The 22,884-nt window shown below is 38.4% G+C and overlaps 1 protein-coding gene across 1 annotated transcript in view; it reads left to right on the forward strand.

Moving 5' to 3' along the window:
• Positions 1-22,884, forward strand: part of MACROD2 (mono-ADP ribosylhydrolase 2) — a 2,293,708-nt gene that overhangs the window by 1,309,609 nt on the left and 961,215 nt on the right. Inside the window, exon 6 of the mRNA XM_052650651.1 lies at positions 15,666-15,787. Coding sequence (XP_052506611.1) covers positions 15,666-15,787 — 122 coding nt within the window. The remainder of the gene's footprint in view (positions 1-15,665; positions 15,788-22,884) is intronic.

Genomic DNA, 22,884 nt, shown 5'->3' on the forward strand with positions numbered 1-22,884 from the left:
GTTGTCTTCATGAAATTTTATAAATCAGCTGCATCTCTGGGTTATTTATGGCTGTTTTTCTGTTTAAAGGGAAGGTCAAAAGACAAAGAAATAAAAGATATTTGGTTCCATCCTACGAAAACTTTTGTATTATTCCATCAATAAAATTGTCAATGATGATTCCATTAAAAAGTTTAAATTTGTTGTTCTTTAGGGTCTTTGTAAGACAGCAGTGTCTTGCAGTCCATTTACTGTAGTAGAGAGAACTAAGACATTAGTCTTTTGGGATGAAATAAGCAGTAACACTGTTAAAAATCCTATCAGAACATGTTGCTGATGTTGTCTTCTGTGTATTCAAAATGTTGTACAGCAAGGATGCTTTAGAAAATAATTTAGCTGCTTCATGTGTTTCTGTTTTAAATATCTCTGGACTGCAAAGTGTGTAATGCCTATAGATCTACTATTAGGGTAAAAATAAATATCCCTTTTTAGTTTAACGAGTGTAAATAGGATTTGTAATTAATGCAAAATGATTAGGTATCTAAGAACAACTCTTTATCTTTGACTATTCTCTTCTGGTAAACATGTAATCTGTTTTTTATTTAACATGTATAATATTTGTAAAAAATGGGGTCTAAAGTAGGTCTGACGTGGAATAGTGTTGTAATCAGTTCTAAAAGAAGCACTGTGAAATAGCTAGAATGATGTGGATAGATATGTTTTGAGTCATGAAAACACTGAATATTTTTCCTCCTTTTTTTCCTGTGTATGTGTGTGTGTGTATGTATTTTCAATTTGGAAGCATATGTTGCTTTATCGTGTTGGGAAAATAAAATCATACCTTTTATCATTAAAAAAAAAAAACTGTGAGCATCTTAGCAATTTCTATAATTCTGTTGTTAGCTACCTAAGAAGTATATTCCTTGTTAAAATGTCTGTTTATGTAATTCAATCGGCAATTACAGCATTACAAATATCTTTTTATCTTATTTGAGGTGCCCTGACAGGGATTACTTATTTGCATTAGAAATAAAAATGTGATGAAAATATATATAATTTGTATGGTCCAGGCTTCCCTGGTGGCTCAGCACTGAAGAATCCGCCTGCTGGTGCAGGAGACGCAAGGGATGCAGCTTCCATCCCTGGGTTGGGAAGATCCCCTGGAGAAGGAAACAGCAGCCCACTCCAGTATTCTTGCTGAGAAATCCCATGGGCAGATGAGGCTGGCGGGCTATGGTCCATGGGGGTCACAAAGAATCACACATGACTGAGCAACTGACACTTTCACTTTTTAGAAATATCACAGAAAAACATGAAGGCATACATTAAGTGAATTCAGATCCATTAAGAGCTAGCTATAAGAGTCTTAGCCTGGACAACAACAGTTTATAGCCAGTAAACGAGTTGGTAGATAAAAGAATTATATATAAGGCATGTAGTATTTAAAAAAAGAAGTACCAACAAGAAGAGAAATAAAAAATTCCTGGAAGTTAAAACAAGAACAGAATTTTCAAATGAAGAAATGCATAATGGAAGGGAAACAGCTGACAATTAACTCATTGATCCAAAGAATAGGTCAAGGAAATAGTCTAGAACGTGCAGCAGATAAAATATGTGAAAGTTAGAACAATTGAGATTTACTCTCTGACATATGCAACCCATCTATTAAGACTTATAGAACAAATGGAGAAAAGTAAGAATAGTAACGATTTCATAACTAAGATGGAAAAAAGAATTTCTGTCCTAAAAGAACCTAGACAGAATTCAGAATTCTGGGTATAAATTGGAAGTTCACAGAACTTCTGGAGAGAAAAAGAAATCTAGCTTACTTATGGAGGTGTAAAAATCAAACTGGCTTTTTCTCATGGTAGAAGTAAATGAAGCAAAATTGTCAAAATTCTGAGAGAAAAATTAATTTGAACCTAGGGTCATAGATACTGGAAAACTAACATTCAGAAATGAGAACAAACTAAAAGTTTTTGAAAAATCCAGTGACTTAGAACATTCTCAGCTACAGATCATCTCTGAAAGAATTACTCAAATATTTGGCGGGAAAGAAAGAGTTTAAGAAAGAGAAAACCAGGAGTCCAAGAAATAGTAGAAGCAAAGAAGCCAGTAAAGTATAAATTCTGACATAATCAGTTTCTAATAATAGTTAGGAATTTTGAGAGTGTAATGATGAAATATTGATTAAATATGAAAGAGCTTATTGTTATGCTATTTGTATGCACTGTGAATACAATTAACTCTAAGTATTAATACTGATCTGCGAAGTTGGAGTTCACCTACAACATTCCAGGTACTGTGCTGGATGCTTTCACATATAATAGCTAATTTATTCCCCATTATTAAGTTGAAAAGTAAATATTATTCTGTTTTTTACAGAGAGGAGAAGAAAAGTAGTTTGACCAAGTTTGCCTAGTCAGTGAGTGGGATTTCCCATTGGGATACGAAGACTTGTTTTCTTGTTCTTTCTTGGTGTCATCCTATCCAATGATAACTATGTGATGGTCACATTCCAGTGATCATCCTTTTCTGAGGTCTTTAGAGACTTCTCTACAATACTCTCCTACTCATGATAAACTACTCATTCTTCCACTCCACTTACTTCTCTCACCAGAGCACCTCTTCAGTCATATTATCGTATCATCCTGTGCTTGAACCCATTTTCAAATAAAAATTGGAATGTTTATTCATTGGCCTACACAATAGTATATTACTAGAGAATCAAGCACCGGATATTATTTATTCATTTACAGGTATTTCTTTCTTTTGAAATCTGGCATTCATTACTTAATTATCAGAGCTCCCAGGCAGACATTTCATTGTTAGCATCTGAATCACTATGAAAAGTTATCTTGGTTTTCTTAGAGTGGTTTTCGATTAATGGCTTCCACTAAATAATCTTGCAGAAGCACAGGTTGACCTCTTTGAATCTTACCCTCACAATGAATTATGCTTGAAAGGCTCAGTGATATATTCTGTTCCCTTGAGTGATTCTATGTCGGACCCAAAATAGACAGGGAAGGAGGGGGAAAAATGTACTTTGATAAAGCAAAATTAGTTACCTTCAACTGTACGCATTTTGTTTCTCCTACTCATCCTTTCTTATCCTTGTCCTCTTTCTGCATTTTATTTTTATGTTAAGGTTGGATTTCTAAAAGACTTACAAACACTACAATAATTTGGGTCTCAATTACTCTTCTGATTTTGCCATTGGTATATTTATGGAGTATCATCACCTCCATTCCTATCATCCCCTCAGTCACCCAGAGTAAAGTTACTTAGGATGAATTTCAACTCTTTCTCTCTTTTCTCCCATCCACCTTGAAATCATCATCAAAATTGCCCAGAACCTTTACGTTTCTTGAATTGTCTGTCCCTTTCTCATTCCTTCCAATCTGGCTTAATGTTAGCTGCTTTCTTTCCCTTCGGTAGCTTCCAACTCATTCTACGATGAAGGAAGTACAAGGAAGGAAACCATGGTCACGACTTCTCTTGGGAATGCACGATCCTAAAGGACCCCTTTCCACTTTATCCTGGGTTGTCTTGGAGAATTCGTCTTTAAAAAGCTGAGTCTGCCATTTTATTTTCTACTAGAATCAGTTGAAAGTCATCTTAGACTTCTTGAGTCCTTGCAAACTGCTTATTTAACAAGAGCTTTTTTATTCAAAAGATGTTGGCAAGTAGAAATGATTTGATTGCTGTCTCACAGAAGTGGAAAGAGAAATTAGGTTCTAAGATTGAGATACTTTAGACCCAAAAGACAGTTTTTCATTCAGTTAAAATTATTCTTTTGAGCTTCCTAGATGGCACTAATGGTAAAGAACCTGCCTGCCAATGCAGGAGACTTAAGAGACTCAGGTTTGATCCCTGGGTTGGAAGATCCTCTGGAGGAAGATATGGCAACCCTCCCCAGTCTTCTTGCCTGGAGACTCCCATGGACAGGGGAACCTGGCAGGTTATAGTCCATAGCATCATATAGTGCTGGACACGACTGCAGCAACTTAACACACACATATGCAAGATTATTCTTCTAAAATCCCTTAACTCATACAAAAGTTGAAGGAGAGAAGTACCATTTATTAACAAGTCCAGCACACCTAGTTTCCCCCGTAGAACTGAAAGAGATCACTGCTTCTTCAAACTTGAGAACCAGGTATAGTAGTTACTGGTGTCAATTTTCCATAGAAGCGGCAATATTTATATTTAGTTACTGGATCTGCATAGCAACAAACTGTAGTGTAGCAGTTCTCAAAGTGTGGTTTAAGGATACCTCTTTCAGGGGATTTGTGAGGTCAGTACCACGTGCATAATTATATTGAGAAATGGTTTGCATTTTCCCTCTCTTTTTCTCTTAAGTGTGCAGTGCAGTTTTCCAGAAATTACCTGACATGTGAAGCATCATTTTCCTGATAGTTTACCATATGTGTCCCTTTGTTTTCTTGTGTGATATATGGTGGTGGTGGTTTAGTCACTAAGTCATGCCTGACTCTTTCGACCCCATGGACGATATAGCCTGCCAGGCTCCTTGGTCCATGGGATTTTCCAGGCAAGAATATTGGTATTAGGTTACCATTTGCTTCTCCAGGCGATCTTCCCAAACAAGGGATTGAACCTGCATCTCCTGCTTTGCAGGCAGATTCTTTACCAACTGAGTCACCAGGGAAGCCCCGTATGATAGATATGACCCACCAAAACAAAAGTTCTCACAGGCACTCAGTTATTTTTAAGACTTTATTAACTCCTGAAGCCAAAAAGCTTGAAAACTGCTTCTATTATGCACAAAGAACCAATCACATCTGAGAGGTGGGTGGAAATAGAGACTGATTTCTTGGAGTCCAGCAACGTAAGTTCATGTTCATACTAGAGCAGACACTCATTGTGGAAATGTTTAGTGAAATTGCCCTTACTATTTAAACATTTTGTCATTTTCACCCCTCCTAACCCCTTGTTCATATCATTGACTTTGTATAAGGGAACTCATGAAAACTGCAACTTCTTTGTATACAGATTGCCATGTATTCTTTCTTTTAGAATCAGTGTGTTTCTTTTTTTTTTAATAGGCAAAAAGTAGATAGGATGCTTGTGAGGGACACAGTGGGGAGTTGAGGGGTCTGTCTAGAATCAATGTTAATCACTTAAAATGTTCTGTCCTCAGTTGTCTTCTCTAAATACAAATGTTCCTCTATATAATTAGGTGTGGAACCTTGTGTGGATGAGTAGACCATGGAAGTACAACCCAAAAGAGCACAATTATCACTGTATGGAGTAGGAACCTGGAATGTCAGGTCCATGAATCAAGGCAAATTGGAAATGGTCAAACAAGAGATGGCAAGGGTGAACGTCGACATTCTAGGAATCAGTGAACTAAAATGGACTGGAATGGGTGAATTTAACTCAGATGACCATTACATCTACTACTGCGGGCAGAAATCCCTCAGAAGAAATGGAGTAGCTATCATGGTCAACAAAAGAGTCCGAAATGCAGTACTTGGATGCAATCTCAAAAACGACAGAATGATCTCCGATCATCTCCAAGGCAAACCATTCAATATCACAGTTATCCAAGTCTATGCCCCAATCAGTAATGCTGAAGAAACTGAAGTTGAACGGTTTTATGAAGACCTCCAAGACCTTTTAGAACTAACACCCAACAATGATGTCCTTTTCATTATAGGGGACTGGAATGCAAAACTAGGAAGTCAAGAAACACCTGGAGTAACAGGCAAATTTGGCCTTGGAATGCAGAATGAAGCAGGGCAAAGACTAATACAGTTTTGCCAACAAAATGCACTGGTCATAGCAAACACCCTCTTCCAACAACACAAGAGAAGGCTGTACACATGGACATCACCAGATGGTCAACACCGAAATCAGATTGATTGTATTCTTTGCAGCCAAAGATGGAGAAGCTCTATACAGTCAACAAAAACAAGAGTGGGAGCTGACTGTGGCTCAGATCATGAACTCCTTATTGCCAAATTCAGACTTAAATTGAAGAAAGTAGGGAAAACCGCTAGACCATTCAGGTATGACCTAAATCAAATCCCTTATGATTATACAGTGGAAGTGAGAAATAGATTTAAGGGCCTAGATCTGATAGATAGAGTGCCTGATGAACTATGGAATGAGGTTCGTGACATTGTACAGGAGACAGGGATCAAGACCATCCCCATGGAAAAGAAATGCAAAAAAGCAAAATGACTGTCTGGGGAGGCCTTACAAATAGCTGTGAAAAGCAAAGAGAAAAGCAAAGATATAAGCATCTGAATGCAGAGTTCCAAAGAATAGCAAGAAGAGATAAGAGAGCCTTCTTCAGCAATCAGTGCAAAGAAATTGAGGAAAACAACAGAATGGGAAAGACTAGAGATCACTTCAAGAAAATTAGAGATACCAAGGGAACATTTCATGCAAAGATGGGCTCAATAAAGGACAGAAATGGTCTGGACCTAACAGAAGCAGAAGATATTAAGAAGAGGTGGCAAGAACACATGGAAGAACTGTACAACAAAGATCTTCATGACCCAGATAATGATGATGGTGTGATCACTCATCTAGAGCCAGGCATCTTGGAATGTGAAGTCAAGTGGGCCTTAGAAAGCATCAGTACGAACTAAGCTAGTGGAGGTGATGGAATTCCAGTTGAGCTGTTTCAAATCCTGAAAGATGATGCTGTGAAAGTGCTGCAGTCAATATGCCAGCAAATTTGGAAAACTCAGCAGTGGCCACAGGACTGGAAAAGGTCAGTTTTCATTCCAATCCCAAAGAAAGGCAATGCCAAAGAATAGTCAAACAGTGTCAGACTTTATTTTTGGGGGCTCCAAAATCACTGCAGATGGTGACTGCAGCCATGAAATTATAAGACGCGTACTCCTTGGAAGAAAAGTTATGACCAACCTAGATAGCATATTCAAAAGCAGCGACATTACTTTGCCGACTAAGGTCCATCTAGTCAAGGCTATGGTTTTTCCAGTGGTCATGTATGAATGTGAGAGTTGGACTATGAAGAAGGCTGAGCGCTGAAGAATTGATGCGTTTGAACTGTGGTGTTGGAGAAGACTCTTGAGAGTCCCTTGGACTGCAAGGAGATCCAACCAGTCCATTCTGAAGGAGATCAACCCTGGGATTTCTTTGGAAGGACTGATGCTGAAGCTGAAGCTCCAGTACTTTGGAAGCCTGATGTGAAGAGTTGACTCATTGGAAAAGACTTTGATGCTGGGAGGGATTGGGGGCAGGAGGAGAAGGGAACGACCCAGGATGAGATGGCTGGATGGCATCACGGACTCGATGGACGTGAGTCTGAGTGAACTCTGGGAGATGGTGATGGACAGGGAGGCCTGGCGTGCTGCGATTCATGGGGTCGCAAAGAGTCAGACACGGCTGAGCGACTGAACTGAACTGAACTGAACTGGAGTAGCTGTAGCCCAGCACTGTCTTATGAATGGACTGAGCTCAGGGAGCAGTTAAACCTGGTTTCTTTTGATGGAAAGGTGAGTTTATTATACCCAAATATCACTTTTTAAAGAAATGTGAAAAGTGATCCCATTAAGTTTTTGAGAAGACATGTAGAGAGTCTGTAATTTTCCATTTTGTGATTTGGAAGCCAAAATCAATCTCTAGAACAAAGTCAATTTATTCTAAAATGAGCCATATGCAGATGAGGGAAGTGACACATTTTTAAAATGCATTTATTTAATTATCTCTTGCAGAAAAAGGCAAAAAAAAATCACTACACATTTTTCCTGTTGGAATTCTTTGGGAAGAGTCTTTAAGTTTTTATTAAAAAGTGTGATGGTGTTAGAGTTTTTTTTTTTTAATTGTCTGTAGTTCAGTTATTTGGAAATCTTTGATGATGCTTTGCTGAGTCATTCTGTGAAGAAACAGATTCTCAGCTCTATGAAAATTTGTGTTGAATGATCTGAACCAGTTGAACTACATTCCACTGCTTGCTCAGTCCAGACTGTCCATTACACCTCATTGTTTCCGCTAATCCAGTGTATCATCTCTGGTTAGATTGATTACATTGGGCCAACTTTTATTGAACCACTCACAAATTCACTAATTATTAGGCAACGGTTCCCATAGCATTCTTGGCTTTGTGGGAGACTCAGGCGTCGATTGGTCATGTCTTCTGCAGTGGAAGCAGAGTTTCTGTGTGAAGCCAGGAAACACAGGATCATAGCGTCTGAGTTAGAAGGACTCGATGCATATGTGGTCATGTTTGATTGCCTTTGATGACAGGAAATCACCTGCCTCCTGTGGCAGGATGCTTGCTGTGTTACTGAAGAGCTCTGACTGATGGAATCTTCTTAGTCATGTGTACAGAAATGTTCGTGTTAAAAGTCAGGTAAATGGTCAAACATAAGTGATATTGGAGGCCAAAAGAGGAGAAATGAGTTCAGTTTAGTTCATGTAGTGGTGTTCATGGATTATATCTTCAAGGAAGGTCAATTTTTTTTTTTTTTTTTTTTTTTTTTAAGTTTCATGGGATGGGAAGGATTTTGAGAGGCAAAGTGGAGGGGCTTTCTCGATACCAGGAAAGACGTGGAGTCAGAAAAAGCTCACAGGATGTTTGGTGTGAGTGCGTAGACCAGTTACCTTATGTACCTGGCACTTCATGAATGTATTCATTGAATAGATAGAATTAATGACTGAGGGAATGATGGCAAAAAAAGTCTTTCTTGTCCAGACATGTGGTGGCAAGGGAGCTGTAAAGGAAGGTTGGTGACAAACAAGCAAGTTGACTCCTCTGGCACTTGAGTCCCAGCCCAGATTCTGCATTTGTGGAGACATCCTTGCAGTGGGGACTGACATTCACTTATTTTTACTGACTACATAGAATTTTTAAAGCCCACTTTCCCTTTGCGTCTTAATAAAGTACTGGTTTTACATCTCTCTGAAAAAGCTGCAAATTGCTGCCCATCCCTTGAACTGGAACAAAGGCCTTATTATTATTTTCCTTGAAAAACTCGTATTGACTATGTGGGCTTCTACCTCCTCTCGACCCCTGCTATTGAAACAGTAAAAATGCCATGTATTTGACTCACTTCCTTCTAGGACGTGTTCTCTTTTGGGTCATTCTAAAATGATGGTGAAATGTTGGACTTTTGCAGAAAATTCAGCTTCCCACAGTCTCTCTGAGACCCTTCTCTGTTGGAAATATGCCCCCAGTGTCCTGTGGAATTTCAAAGATCCTATAAATGGCTGACCATAGGATATCCATTTTATAGAAATTCAATCTATATTATTGCAAATAGACCCTATGTGTAGGTGTCCGGTTGAAAGAGGACACAGTCCCATTAGGACTGATCTAAAATAAATCTTTGGCAGAAGAAAGAGAGCTGGTAACAAATTTCGAATGGGCTTTGCCCCTTCCTTCTTCTTTTTCTTCTTCTTTTTAATCTGAAGGATAACATTTTGGTAGAAAGTGCTCGACTACTATTTTAAGACTTGATCCTCACAATTTAAGCTTAAAACTTCACAACTTTGAAGTCAATGAAGCACGAAACATTGTCAACACAAGATGCCCCAAACAATGCTATCTTATTTCCATGTAAAAATGGGATTCAAGCCTGAAAATGAATTGAGTGTACTAGTTCAAGTTTTGACAGTGTATTCTGTGTGTCCTTATCAGCTGTAAAATGCAAATGGTGTTTAGCTACTGTATATTTAATCCTAGACACAGATATCTAAGCAGGCTAAGAGAAGTAAACTAGAAGTCCTTTGTAACTAAGAACATTGAAGGGGAAAACAAACAAAAACAACAAGCTCAACTCACAGACTCAAAGGAAAATAGACTAGAAAACACCATTGTAAGTGCTAGTTTATCCCAAACCCATGCACAGAGCTGTATGACTAGTCTTTCTGAGCATGGAAAGAAATCAAACATGTACCTGAAGAAATGTGTATGAGAATAATCCCAACTTAGAAATGTGCTGCAGCTGAAATACAGTCTCACTGATGTCTGCTGTAGGTTGAAAAGGAACATCTTATGGACAATTGATTGTTTCTTGAAATATAATAAAAACAAGCTTCGAAAATGTGTATATGAAAAACATTGACCTATATGGAAAGAAAAGGCAACATTTACTTTGTAATGCTATCAGGTAGTAATTCAATTTCCCGTTAACCGAACTTCAAGTATTCTGTTTTGGGTCATAGATTGGTGGTGCTTATCATATAAATTGGCCAATAAGATTTGCAAATAATACTTTTAGTGCTTGGTTTTGTGGTTGTAGCCCTAGAAAAGAAAATCAATTTAATCCCATGCATTGGTTTTCTTCTTAAAATTCATGCAATTTGAATATGACTGACAGGGCATGGCATCATTATGCAGCCGGTTAGATGGACTGATTATGCTTATGAATACAAGAATGGAGTGAATGAAAGCAATGTGTAATTGATTCTACTTCTGGTCTGACTGTTCATTAACAGTTTGAATGTGGCACAGTTGCTTCTCAAATGGAAAACGATGAGAGCAACCTATATAGGTTCCCTCATTTGTTTCAAAATTCATTATGCTAATATTTTTTCACAGAATGTTTTTGCTGCATTTGTTTTATCAAGCAGAAGTCTGATCAAATCTTAGTAAATGATTCTACCACTTTCAATATTTATTTGGCCTTCCACCTGCACACTTTTCAATTTACACATTTAGAAATGAAAGCAGGCTCCCTCTGGCACCCCCTTCAAAGCAAACCTTCCATCCTACCCTCCTTTTCTATAGACTTGAGACTAATTTCCCAGGATAGAACAAGGTGGAGGAGAACAAGGTGGTGGTTATAGCTTCAAAACAAAAGAGCTGATTTACAGGCTGATTGATTTCAGAAATAAATGAACAAAAACAGGCTCATTTGTCTTGCCGCAGGTTAGTCAGATAAAGCACGAAAGGGCCTGCCGTCTCATTTTCCATACCTCTTCCAGGGGTTGCATCAAGTGCTGATGAAATGTGCAGATCACACTGCTGTTTTCTTGGCTTTCCTCAGTTGTGTAAGAAACGGCTTCAAGTGCACAAAGGCTGCTCTTCCTTTCTGGAATGCAGAGCCAAACATTTCAGGGAAACAGCATTATTGTCATGGCTCACAGGGAGATATAATGCTGATTCTGTAACAGTAATCCCTGCCCTCTCATTTGCCTACAAGTTCCTGCCAGATTTTGAGACAGAGGAAAAAACAAAATTTGTGCAGGGCCAGGCAGTTCTATCTAGGAGCTACAGTTGTACAGTGAGCTCCAAATTGGATTGTATTTGCAATTAGTTAGCATATTAATTTCATATTCAATCTTCCTCTAGTTCTGATTTTTTAAAAAATTAAATCAGCAGTTGACTTATTGAAATAATAGGTCTGAGAACTTCATACTGGAAATAGATTTCTTTTTTCTGATTAAAACTTACAAGATCTACTCTTTCAGTAACTTTCAAATATACAATATGCTATTATCAACAGCAGTCACCATACTGTGCATTATATTCTCAGAACTTGTTTATTTTATCACTGAAAGGTTGTACCTTTTGACCTCCTTCATCCATTTCATGACTTCGTTTCTGTCCCCTGCTTCTGACAAGCACCAATCTGTTCTCTGTGTCTATGAGATTGCTGGTTTTTTTTTTTTTAATTCTACGTATAAGTGAGATGGTATAGTATTTGTCTTCCTCTCTCTGATTTATTTTACTTAGTGTAATGCCCTCAAGTTCCATCCATATTCTCATGAATGGGAGAACTTTCTTCATTTTTATGGTTGAATAGTATTCCATTGTGTATGGTATATATATATATATATATATATATATATATATAACCCATTTTCTCTTTCCATTCATCCATCATTGGTAACTCTGGTTATATCAATGAACTGTGCCATGCTTAGTTGCTCAGTCGTGTCTGACTCTTTGTGACCCCATGGACTGTAGCCTGCCAGGCTCCTCTGTCCATGGGGATTCTCCAGGCAAGAATACTGGAGTGGGTTGCTCTGCCTTCCTCCAGGGGATCTTCCAAACCCAACGATCAAACCCAGGTCTCCTGCATTGCAGGCGGATTCTTTACCATCTGAGCCACCAGGGAAGCCCAAAAATACTAGAGTGGGTAGCCTATCCCTTCTCCAGGAGATCTTCCCTACACAGGAATCAAACAGGGGTCTCCTGCATTGCAGGCAGATTCTTTACCAGCTGAGCTACCAGCTGGGCTGTTGTAAACTGTGCTGCAGTGAACATGGAGGGGCAGATATCTGTTGGGGATGTTTTTCTTTCCACTGAATAAATACCCAGAAGTGTAATTGTTGGATCATAAGGTAGTTCTGTTTTTAATTTTTTGAAGGACCCCCATACTGTTTTCATGAACACCTGCATGGAAATAATCATATCAGTTTTTCCTATGGTATCTTATTCATCTACCTCAAGACTTCATATTTGATAAAACTGCTAACTCCAAAGAAAGCCCCAGGTGTCTGGGGAATCCTTCGTTGTGCCCATTTTAAAACATGTCCACAGTCCACTTCAAATGGGTGGAATTGTGTGACAGTTGTAAGCAATCAGAGTACAGTGATGGTGACACTGTGTCAGTCCCAAGGCTGAGACAGAAAAGATAACACAGCTTCCAGTTCTGGCATTGGTGTTGAAGCCCTGCGCTCTCCCGTGAGCAATCTGACTCTTCTGAGGATTCATGAGAAAACCCAAACCGGCCCCCATGGTGAGTCCCTGCTCAGCCTTAGCTGCTGCTTAACTATGACTATACCTGGGACTCCATGCCTGCCAGACCCTCCAGCTGAGCCATTTCAGAATTTTTGATCCAAAAAAGTCATAAAAATAATCAAGTGGTAATTTTTGTTAAGAAAACATGTTTTTGTTTGAAGATTTTGTCTTAAGATTTTGTTAAGATAAAATGTGTTACCAAGTTTTAGGGTAGTTTCTTGCATAGCGATAGCCAATGAGAATTTGCATGTATACAAAGTATGAAGCTAAAGTAATAGAATTCATGGTAAGCATGGAAAACTTTATATATACAAATGTATGCAATTTACTTCAACAAACAGTTGTGTTGAGAAAAGTTAATTCACAGTCATATTGCCTTTGTGACAGTGTGTCTCCCTATATTGATCTGTGGCTTTGGGCATAATTCCTTCTCCTATGGATCCACTGAGCAAGGGAAAAATGGATTAAGTTTTCCGTATTGTCCTTTTCATCTCTAAAAATTCTTGACTACTGTCTAAAATTCTTTGGTAACTGAGATACCTAAGATGTATCCTGTACTACATGTCCACTTATAAGGTAGGTTTGATTCAGTTTGCATATTAAAATCATGGTAAAACTTTAAATATAGGTACAAGGGGCTTCCCTGATAGCTCAGTTGGTTAAGAATCCACCTGCAATGCAGGGTTTGGTTCCTGGGTCGGGAAGATAATTTGGAGAAGGGATAGGCTACCACTCCAATATTCTTGGGCTTCCCTTGTGGCTCAGCTGGTAAAAAATCTGCCTGCAATGCAGGAGACCTGGGTTCGATCCCTGGGTTGGGAAGATCCCCTGGAGAAGAGAAAGGCTACCCACTCCAATATTCTGGCCTGGAGAATTCCATGGACTGTATAGTCCATGGGGACAAAAAGAGTCAAACTCGACTGAATGTCTTGCACTTTATACCCATATCTTACCTGCTTTGGGAAATTGTGTTGCAATCACGTTGCAATTCTTGTTATTACACACAAAAACATTAGTGTGTGTGTGTGTGTGTGTGTGCATGTGCATGCAAGCCTATGCTAAATACAAATTCAGTTCAGTTCATTTCAGTTGAGTTCAGTCGCTCAGTCGTGTCTGACTCTTTGCGACCCCATGAGTCGCAGCACACCAGTCCTCCCTGTCCATCACCATCTCCCGGAGTTCACTCAAACTCATGTCCATCAAGTCGGTGATGCTATCCAGCCATCTCATCCTCTATCATCCCCCTTTCCTCCTGCCCCCAATCCCTCCCAGTATCAGAGTCTTTTCCAAAGTGTCAACTCTTCGCATGAGGTGGCCAAAGTACTGGAGTTTCAGCTTTAGCATCATTCCTTCCAAAGAACACCCAGGGCTGATCTCCTTTAGAATGGACTGGTTGGATCTCCTTGCAGTCCAAGGGACTCTCAAGAGTCTTCTCCAACACCACAGTTCAAATGCATCAATTCTTCAGCACTCAGCTTTCTTCACAGTCCAACTCTCACATCATATATGACCACTGGAAAAACCATAGCCTTGACTAGACGGACCTTTGTTGGCCAAGTAATGTCTCTGCTTTTGAATATGGCTATCTAGGTTGGTCATAACTTTCCTTCCAAAGAGTAAGCGTCTTTAACCTAATATCCCTCTATTTTGTCTTTCTGTATCATAGCAGTTCTCAGTTTAAAACCAGGTTTGTCTGAAATAAACATCTGCATGAACTCACTAATAAGGTTTCTGCCTATTTTGATCACAAGATAGCATCGTCAGCATTATCTGAACAAGGGTTTAAATACTGTTTAAAGCTGTTAGAAGTTGAAATCAACATTTGGGGATTTTCTCAATATCAAATAATACTCTTGACATTTAGCAGACAATCAACAAAGATTTTTCTCTTCCTGATTTGTTTTCCACTGTTTAAATTTCATATGCAATTTAAAACCATTAACTATTCCATAGCTGTATTTTAGTAAAGTGTTCTTATTCTTTTTACAGTTTTTGAAATTAACCGGTACTAATTAGCCAAAGCAAGTAACTTCATTTCATTATAATATTCTAATAATATTAGACTGAATTTATCTTTTTGATCAAAGTTGTTCAGTTCTTGTTATTCACATCAGTGGAATGAGTTGATAATCCAGATTAACAGATAAGACTGAGAAGCAGGAGTAATAAAGGCCTTTTCAAGTAATTTGGATTACAATTTAGCTTTTTCCTTACTATCTTTATTGACTTAAAATGAGGATGGTTCTATTTCATTAAATTCCTAAATTTAAATGTTTATGTGTGCCAGAATGGCTGGTTTTATATGGAAAAGCAAGAACATTAAATATTGTATTTTAAATATAAATAGAGGTTGAGAGGTATACATTGATTTTGGAGATTTACTATAATGAAAACTAGAAGCTAGGGAATTATTACAAACCATTATCCCCAGCATATCTTATGTGTGTGAGCATTGGTAGATTGCATTGTAAATTGCTATGGATATTTAAAAATGATTATTTTAGGATTATTATTATTTTATTTTTTGACTTTTTCAGAAACTTGCCCTTCTTTATAGTTTTTACAATGTCTGACACTATTATCTTATATACAAGGTGATATGTAACATTGGTTCTTCCTTCCCATGTCAATTCAGAATGCTCATTTTGTAGGCAATTATTTCTCAGTTTATCTCCTACTGAGGATTTGTCTTTTGCCAGTGTACCAATTATTCACATCTTATATTATAATTTATTATGCTTGGATCTGACCAATAACAATAGAACAATTTACTGGTAGGGGATTCCTTTACATAATTATCACCTTCCTAGAATATTGCCTACTTTAAAAATCTATGGATCTAAAATATTTTACCAGAGAAGTATTTGCATCATCAATATTTCTTAGCTTGCTTGTCTCTAAACTCCAAAACAAATACCTAAAATAAATGAAGCAACAGTTATGTGAAAAGCGAAAATTTTTTTGTTTACCCTATTTTCCCTTCCTTTTGCCTGTACAGATGTCATCCACACTGTAGGGCCAATAGCCAGAGGCCATATTAACGGTTCCCACAAGGAAGACCTTGCAAACTGCTATAAATCATCTCTGAAACTGGTGAAAGAAAATAACATCCGATCAGTTGTAAGTACTTTTATGCTATTTCTTATTCTTTTTCAGCCTTTATATGCTGGAAATCAATCTTGTCCACAGTGAAGGTAGAAAACAATTGTTATTCGGAAAACCAAGTTTAATCACCTTAGGAAGTGAGACAGCTATTGGTTATCATGACTCCACTTTTTTGTATGTCTGACATAATTGCTTAATTATTTTGAATTTAAAATGATAGCATCCCAGAACTGGAACCATCACATCTAATTTATTTTCTCCCTGTTGTCATTCTCTTTTGAAGAGAATGTTCATGAATGTGTGTGTGTTTTAACTTGAAAGATGTTATTCTTTAAGATTGATTTTGGCCATCCTAAACTACTGCTCTGTACCTGGATACGCCACATCCCTTCTACATTTTACCCATTTAAGTGGGAGAGTTCAGAAAATGTGGATCCAATCTTTTCCCTTGGCAGTAGGCTGAGATGAAAGGGGGTCTCCTCTAGCTGGATTTGGAGGTGTTTATTCACCTGCTTTTATTTTGTAACCTGCCCTACATTTATTACATCTCAATTACACCAGGAAAATAAAACTATGAGAAAAATGAGAGTCTAAATACACAATAGTAAGTTAATTGGGGCAGAATCCCTTGGGTTTTTCAGATAGATGATAACCTTGCTGAAATCATGGGGCAGGAAGACAAACACTTGCCTTCTTAACAGGCTGAATGGATCAGTATTGTTTGTGAGTTCACAGAAGTGGTGGTTTTATGGCGATTTTATTATTTGCATGAGGAGCATTGAGAGTCAGACACATTTGGATAACACTGGATGGTCACTGTACTTTTTGTGAATTATTATGATTATAAAGGGCCTTTTCCAATGTACATTACTGGGTTTGCTTAAAATAAGAAGACTTTTTTCAAGCCATTTATGTGCCTTTTATATCTTTTCCTACTTGTTAACAGAGCTAGATATTTCATTTCATCCTTTGATTTAGAAAAATGTTTCCTTTTGCAAATGAAATAATAAGACCCTATTCTATCTTAGAAAGTTGAAGTTCAAAGAGAATGATGCAAAGCAAGCTACCAAACCAGTTGACTCATTTTTTTCTCGATATGAAAATAACAATAATCAAAGCAGGTGTGAACATTCTGAGAATAATTAATATTTTGTCAATAATATAGTTTTCTGATTAAAAGAGGCAAATGGGGCTGAAATGCTTGGGAAAAATGGATATATATAGAAGTTTCCAATTTAGGAAATATGATCTCTGAGACCTGAAGAGAATTTACTAACAAATTCACTGGCATCTCTAATAATTCCCTTGAAACCAGTAAGAAGAGACTAGTCCATCAGAGACAGTATATAAACAGCACTCATCCTTTCAACAGGAAAACTAAACATCTCTTAACTATTATGACCTTAAAATAATCAAGTCTGTGTTACTGCACTTGATACTGCAAAGTAAACAGTGAAAGAATCATGGACTAAGTTAAATTAACTTTTCAGATACCCTACAGTAGGATACTCTAGTTGTCATGATATTGGAATCAGGTCTACATCGATGCATTTGATGATGATTTTGAGAGGTTAATTGCATGTTACTTGGATAAGATTATCAGGTGGTGGCACGTAAGTGAAGTCATTCCAATACTAGTAAGTAAAAATGGAGATGGGAAATATCAGCAAAATATGAGGGAAAATATCCAGCTAAATTAATCACTACATTCTTGCATGGTTGACTGGAGTTGCCATCAAATATCTCATACTAAAAGTAAAAAGTTATCTTCCTTCCTTTTCTTTTTCTTTTTTTAATTGAAGTATATTGATTTTCAATGTTGTGCTAGTTTTAGGCAAGCAACAAAGTAATCCATATATATATATATATATATATTTGTTTTAGATTGTTTTCCATTATGAGTTATTGCAAGATTTTGAATATAGTTCCCTGTACTAGACACTAAGACATTGTTGTTTATTTTATATATAGTAGTGCACATCTCTTAATCTCACACTCCTACCTTATCCCACCCCTTTGGTGACAATCAGTTTGCTTTCTGTGTCTGAGTCTGTTTCTGTTTTATAAATAAGTTTATTTGTATCACGTTTCTTAGACTTTGTGTATAGTGATATCACAAGGTACTTGTCTTTCTCTGTCTGACTTTCTTCACTTAGTATGAGAAACTGTCTATCCCTGTTGCTGCAGATGGCATTATTTCATCCTTTTTAAAGGCTGAGTAATATTCCATCGTATATACATACTGCTGCTTCTTTATCCATGCATCTGGTGACAGATACTTACCTTGTATCCCTGTCTTGGTTATTGTAAATCATGTATGAACATTGGGGTGCATGTATCTTTTCAAATCATGGTTTTCTTAGGATATATGCCCAAGAGTGGGATTGCTGGATCATGTGGTAACTCTAGTTTTAGTATTTCACACCACCTCCATAATGTTCTCTGTGGTAGCTGACTTACTTTCTTTACTTGAAGGAGGAAATGGAACTTTCTACTTTACACTGAGTGTCATGTTCTTGACCATCATTAAAAAACTAATGACGCTAATGTCATCAAATCATTGTCATGGGGGGGAAATGGAAACGTTTTAGAAAAGTTATCATGACTGGACACATCTTTTATTGTACAAGTTTCTACATTCTAGACATCACTACAGATGGAGAGAAATGTTTGATATCAAAATCTTGGTTGGTAATCTGGAAAATAAAGTTAACGAGCTCATTTATATGCATATTAAAGAAAATTTCTCATAAACTCATTTATCAGATCACCTTAGTGTGACCATGGAAAAGTAACATCAATATTTTGTAGTCTCAGTTTCCATATACGAAGAATCAGTAAGTCATTACTGTCTACATCAGAGGCTATTATGAGGATAGTTGAAATAATGGATGTAAGATAACAGGAAAATATAATTCTCTATAAAAGTATTTGGTAATGTTATTCTAAGTGTAAGGTATTTTCATAGTGTATAATTTGGCAAGTTTAAGAGACTAAGAACATTTGTGCTTTGATATTCAGAAGACCAGACCTCTAGACATCATCATATCATTTCTTGATGTTTTCATACAGAAATAAATTAGCGTGACGTGTTCAGTTAGTATATTTGCAGAGGAAAATCTCAGTTTTTTCTTTCCTCCTGTGAGAGAAAAATCTTGTTCTTTCCTAGTGTGAGTTTCTTCTCCGTGAGTCTCCTTTACTTCTCACACAGATCATGTCACTTACAGCATTTCTGGTCACCAAATATAAGGAGACTTTTCCCATGCTAAGAAATTCTCTGCAACACCACCTGGGTGCCCTGCAACTTAACTCAGTTCTGATACTGTGCACCTGGAGATAGTCTCAGACCCCAGATAGTAATTAAGCACCAGGTCCCTTAAGACTGCTGCCCTCCCCCGCCCTACACACACACGCAGATGCACACATGTGAGCTCAAGTTATCACCTGTGCTTCTGATCTACTGGCCGTAGATTGGAAGGTCCAATGATCCAACCCTCTGCTTGGGTTCAGTTAATTTTCTAGTGCAGGTCACAGAACTCAGGGAAACACTTATATGCCTTTACCAGTTTATCAGAGCATGTGATAAAGGATTCAGCTGAACAGCCAGATGAAGAGATACACGGGACTAGGTCTGGGTGGGTCGGGAGTGCAGGAGCTTCTGCCCCCATGTGGTTGGGGTGAGTTATTACCCGCCTGACCTGGATGTGTTCGCCCACTGAGAGGCTCCCCAAACCTGCGCTATTGGGATATTGTGGAGACTTACTCATGGGCACGTGCATGTGTGCTAAGTTGCATCAGTCGTGTCCGACTCTGTGAGACCTCAGGGACTGTCACCTGCCAGCCTTCTCTGTCCATGGATTCTCCAGACAAGGGTACTGGAGTGGGTGGCCATTCCCTCCTCCACAGGATCTTCTCGACCCAGGGATCGAATCCATGTCTCTTGCATTGTCAGGCGGGTTCTTGACCACTAGTGCCACCTGGGAATATAGGCACAATCAATCATTAGCTCCATTTCTAGCCGGTCTCCCCTGTTTGGAGGATGAGAGATAGGACTGGAAGTCCCAAGCTTCTGATCGTGTCCTGGTTCTGGTGACCAGCCTCCAACCGCAGGTCATCCAGAAGCCCACTCAGGGTCAACTCACAAGAACAACAGGTGCTCCTGACGCTCTCATCACCTCGAGATATGCCAGGGTTTTAGGAGCCCTGTGTCAGGCATGGATCAAAGACAAATATTAGAACAAGGGGTGCTCCCAGTGGTCTTGTCACCTCCGAAATTACAAAGGCTTCAGGAGCTCTGGGCCAGATACTTGGGACAGAGGCCAATAAATATTTTGTATTAGCTCATGATACTCTAGGCAACTAAAAGTATTAATGTTGTTAATAACTATTAACATCATCTTATTCATAATCATTAATAATATCATTGTTAATATAACCAACTCATATCTGTATTGACAGCACAGAACATACCGCAGACCTTTATGGCTCAGTAGATACACTGAATTGAATTAAATTACACTAATTTTTTCACCACGTATAGCTGTCTTAACTTTGTAATCTAAGTTTTAACTTTAAAGTTCCCATACATTATTACAGTTTCTTCCACTATGTGTTGTTTCACAATAAAGCTACAAAAATGAATAAGGAGGAACAAAATGTATAACAATGTGCCTATAAGGCAACAAGTGTCATAAATAGAATATATTATTCTACTTGTCTGGATCAGCGAGGCTGTGCTGCAGCTACAGATAAGCTCAACATCTTAGTGACCCACATTCAGAAACCCTGTCTTCTGGGCATCTCACTTTCTAGAACTGACAACCTCCTCAGCCATGGAGCTTTGCAAAATCATGCATAAAAGTTTTACTGTGTTAGATTAGAAGTGAATAAGTGAAATATTTGATGGCACCACATTTCTTAAGCCAAAGGCTTTGGGATCACAGCAAGGTGTCAAAATGTCTGCTTTACTCTAATTTCTCCAAAGGAATATATTTTTCAAAATTTTACTGACAGCCAAATAACATGATCATTCATTTATTTAATCAATAATAAGATTGATAATAATAATACTGTGTTCCAAGACATTTTAGGTATCTCCTAAGACCTATAGGCCAGAGAAGGCAATGGCACCCCACTCCAGTACTCTTGACTGGAAAATCCCATGGACGGAGGAGCCTGGCAGGCTGCAGTCCATGGAATCGCGAAGAGTTGGATGCAACTGAGCGACTTCACTTTCACTTTTCACTTTCATGGACTGGAGAAGGAAATGGCAACTCACTCCAGTGTTCTTGCCTGGAGAATCCAGGGACGGGGGGAGCCTGGTGGGCTGCCATCTATGGGGTTGCACAGAGTCGGACACGACTGAAGCGACTTAGCAGCAGCAGCAGCAGCAAGACCTATATTCAGGTCAGGAAGCACAGTTAAAACTGGACATGGAACAACAGACTGGTTCCAAATAGGAAAATGAGTACGTCAAGGCTGTATATTGTCACCCTGCTTATTTAACTTATATGCAGAGTACCTCATGAAAAATGCTGGGCTGGAAGAAATACAAGCTGGAATCAAGATTGCTGGGAAAAATATCAATAACCTCAGATATGCAGATGACACCACCCTTATGGCAGAAAGTGAAGAAGAACTAAAGAGCCTCTTGATGAAAGTGAAAGAGGAGAGTGAAAAAGTTGGCTTAAAGCTCAACATTCAGAAAACGAAGGTCATGGCATCTGGTCTCATCACTTCATGGGAAATAGATGGGGAAACAGTGGAAACAGAGTCAGACTTTATTTTTTGGGGCTCCAAAATCATTGCAGATGGTGATTGCAGCCATGAAATTATAAGACGCTTACTCTTTGGAAGAAAAGTTATGACCAACCTAGATGGCAGATTCAAAAGCAGAGACATTACTTTGCCAACAAAGATCCGTCTAGTCAAGGCTGTGGTTTTTCCAGTGGTCATGTATGGATGTGAGAATTGGACTGTGAAGAAGGCTGAGCACCTAAGAATTGATGCTTTTGAACTGTGGTGTTGGAGAAGACTCTTGAGAGTTCCTTGGACAGCAAGGAGATCCAACCAGTCCATCCTAAAGGAGATCAGTCCTGGATGTTCATTGGAAGGACTGATGCTGAAGCTGAAACTCCAGTACTTTGGCCACCTCATGCAAAGAGTTGACTCATTGGAAAAGACTCTGATGCTGGGAGGGATTGGGGGCAGGAGGAGAAGGGGACAACAGAGGATGAGATGGCTGGATGGCATCACCAACTTGATGGGCCTGAGTTTGGGTGAACTCCAGGAGTTGGTGATGGACAGGGAGGCCTGGTGTGCTGCAATTCATGGGGTCTCAAAGAGTTGGACACGACTGAGTGACTTAACAGAAGTGAAGACCTACAGGATGTAATGTTTGTCTCAATATGTATATTTTGTCTCAACATGCATAATTTGTCTCAATCTTCCAACAATCCAGAAAAATAAATAGGCCCGGTCACCATGTCCATTGTACAATTTGAGAGTATTCTCTAATTTTCTCATCACTTTAAAATATCTTCTCACGGAAACCTGGAATTCCATAATTAATGAGTAATTTAGGATGGTGAGGCATTGTTCTTTCTCTGCAATTTTCCTTTAAAATGCAAATACTCATGAGATTGGCAGATAATCAATTTCCTAGTACCTTAATTTGAGGAAATTCATCAAATTACTTTTCATCTTGAAGGATAAATTAGAGGATGATAAAAGTACTACACTCCTCAGCCTGAAGGGAGAGAATTCAAAGGGGGTCTGGAGGGAGGTTGGAAGAAACAGAAAGCAAAGTGAGGTGCAAAGAACTGGGCCTGCCTTTCAGTTTTGCTACAGGAGGTACTTTCGCACAGAGAGGAAGGAAAAGTGATGGTTACTTAACACAGTCTAGAAATAAGTTAGTTATGTGGTTAATATTACATTTGTGGATACAATTTTTTTTTGCTGTGAAAGAATAGTATTCCTTTTATTTATTTAGTTCCCCCATCGGGGATTGAATGCATGTCCGCTACAGTGGAAGCACAGAGTCTTAACCACTGGACTGGCCAAGGAATTCTCTAATATTCCTGTTGTTAATTTAGGGATAAAATTTTCTGAAA

This window comes from Budorcas taxicolor, chromosome 13 (assembly GCF_023091745.1).
Source record: "Budorcas taxicolor isolate Tak-1 chromosome 13, Takin1.1, whole genome shotgun sequence".
Taxonomy (NCBI): domain Eukaryota; kingdom Metazoa; phylum Chordata; class Mammalia; order Artiodactyla; family Bovidae; genus Budorcas; species Budorcas taxicolor.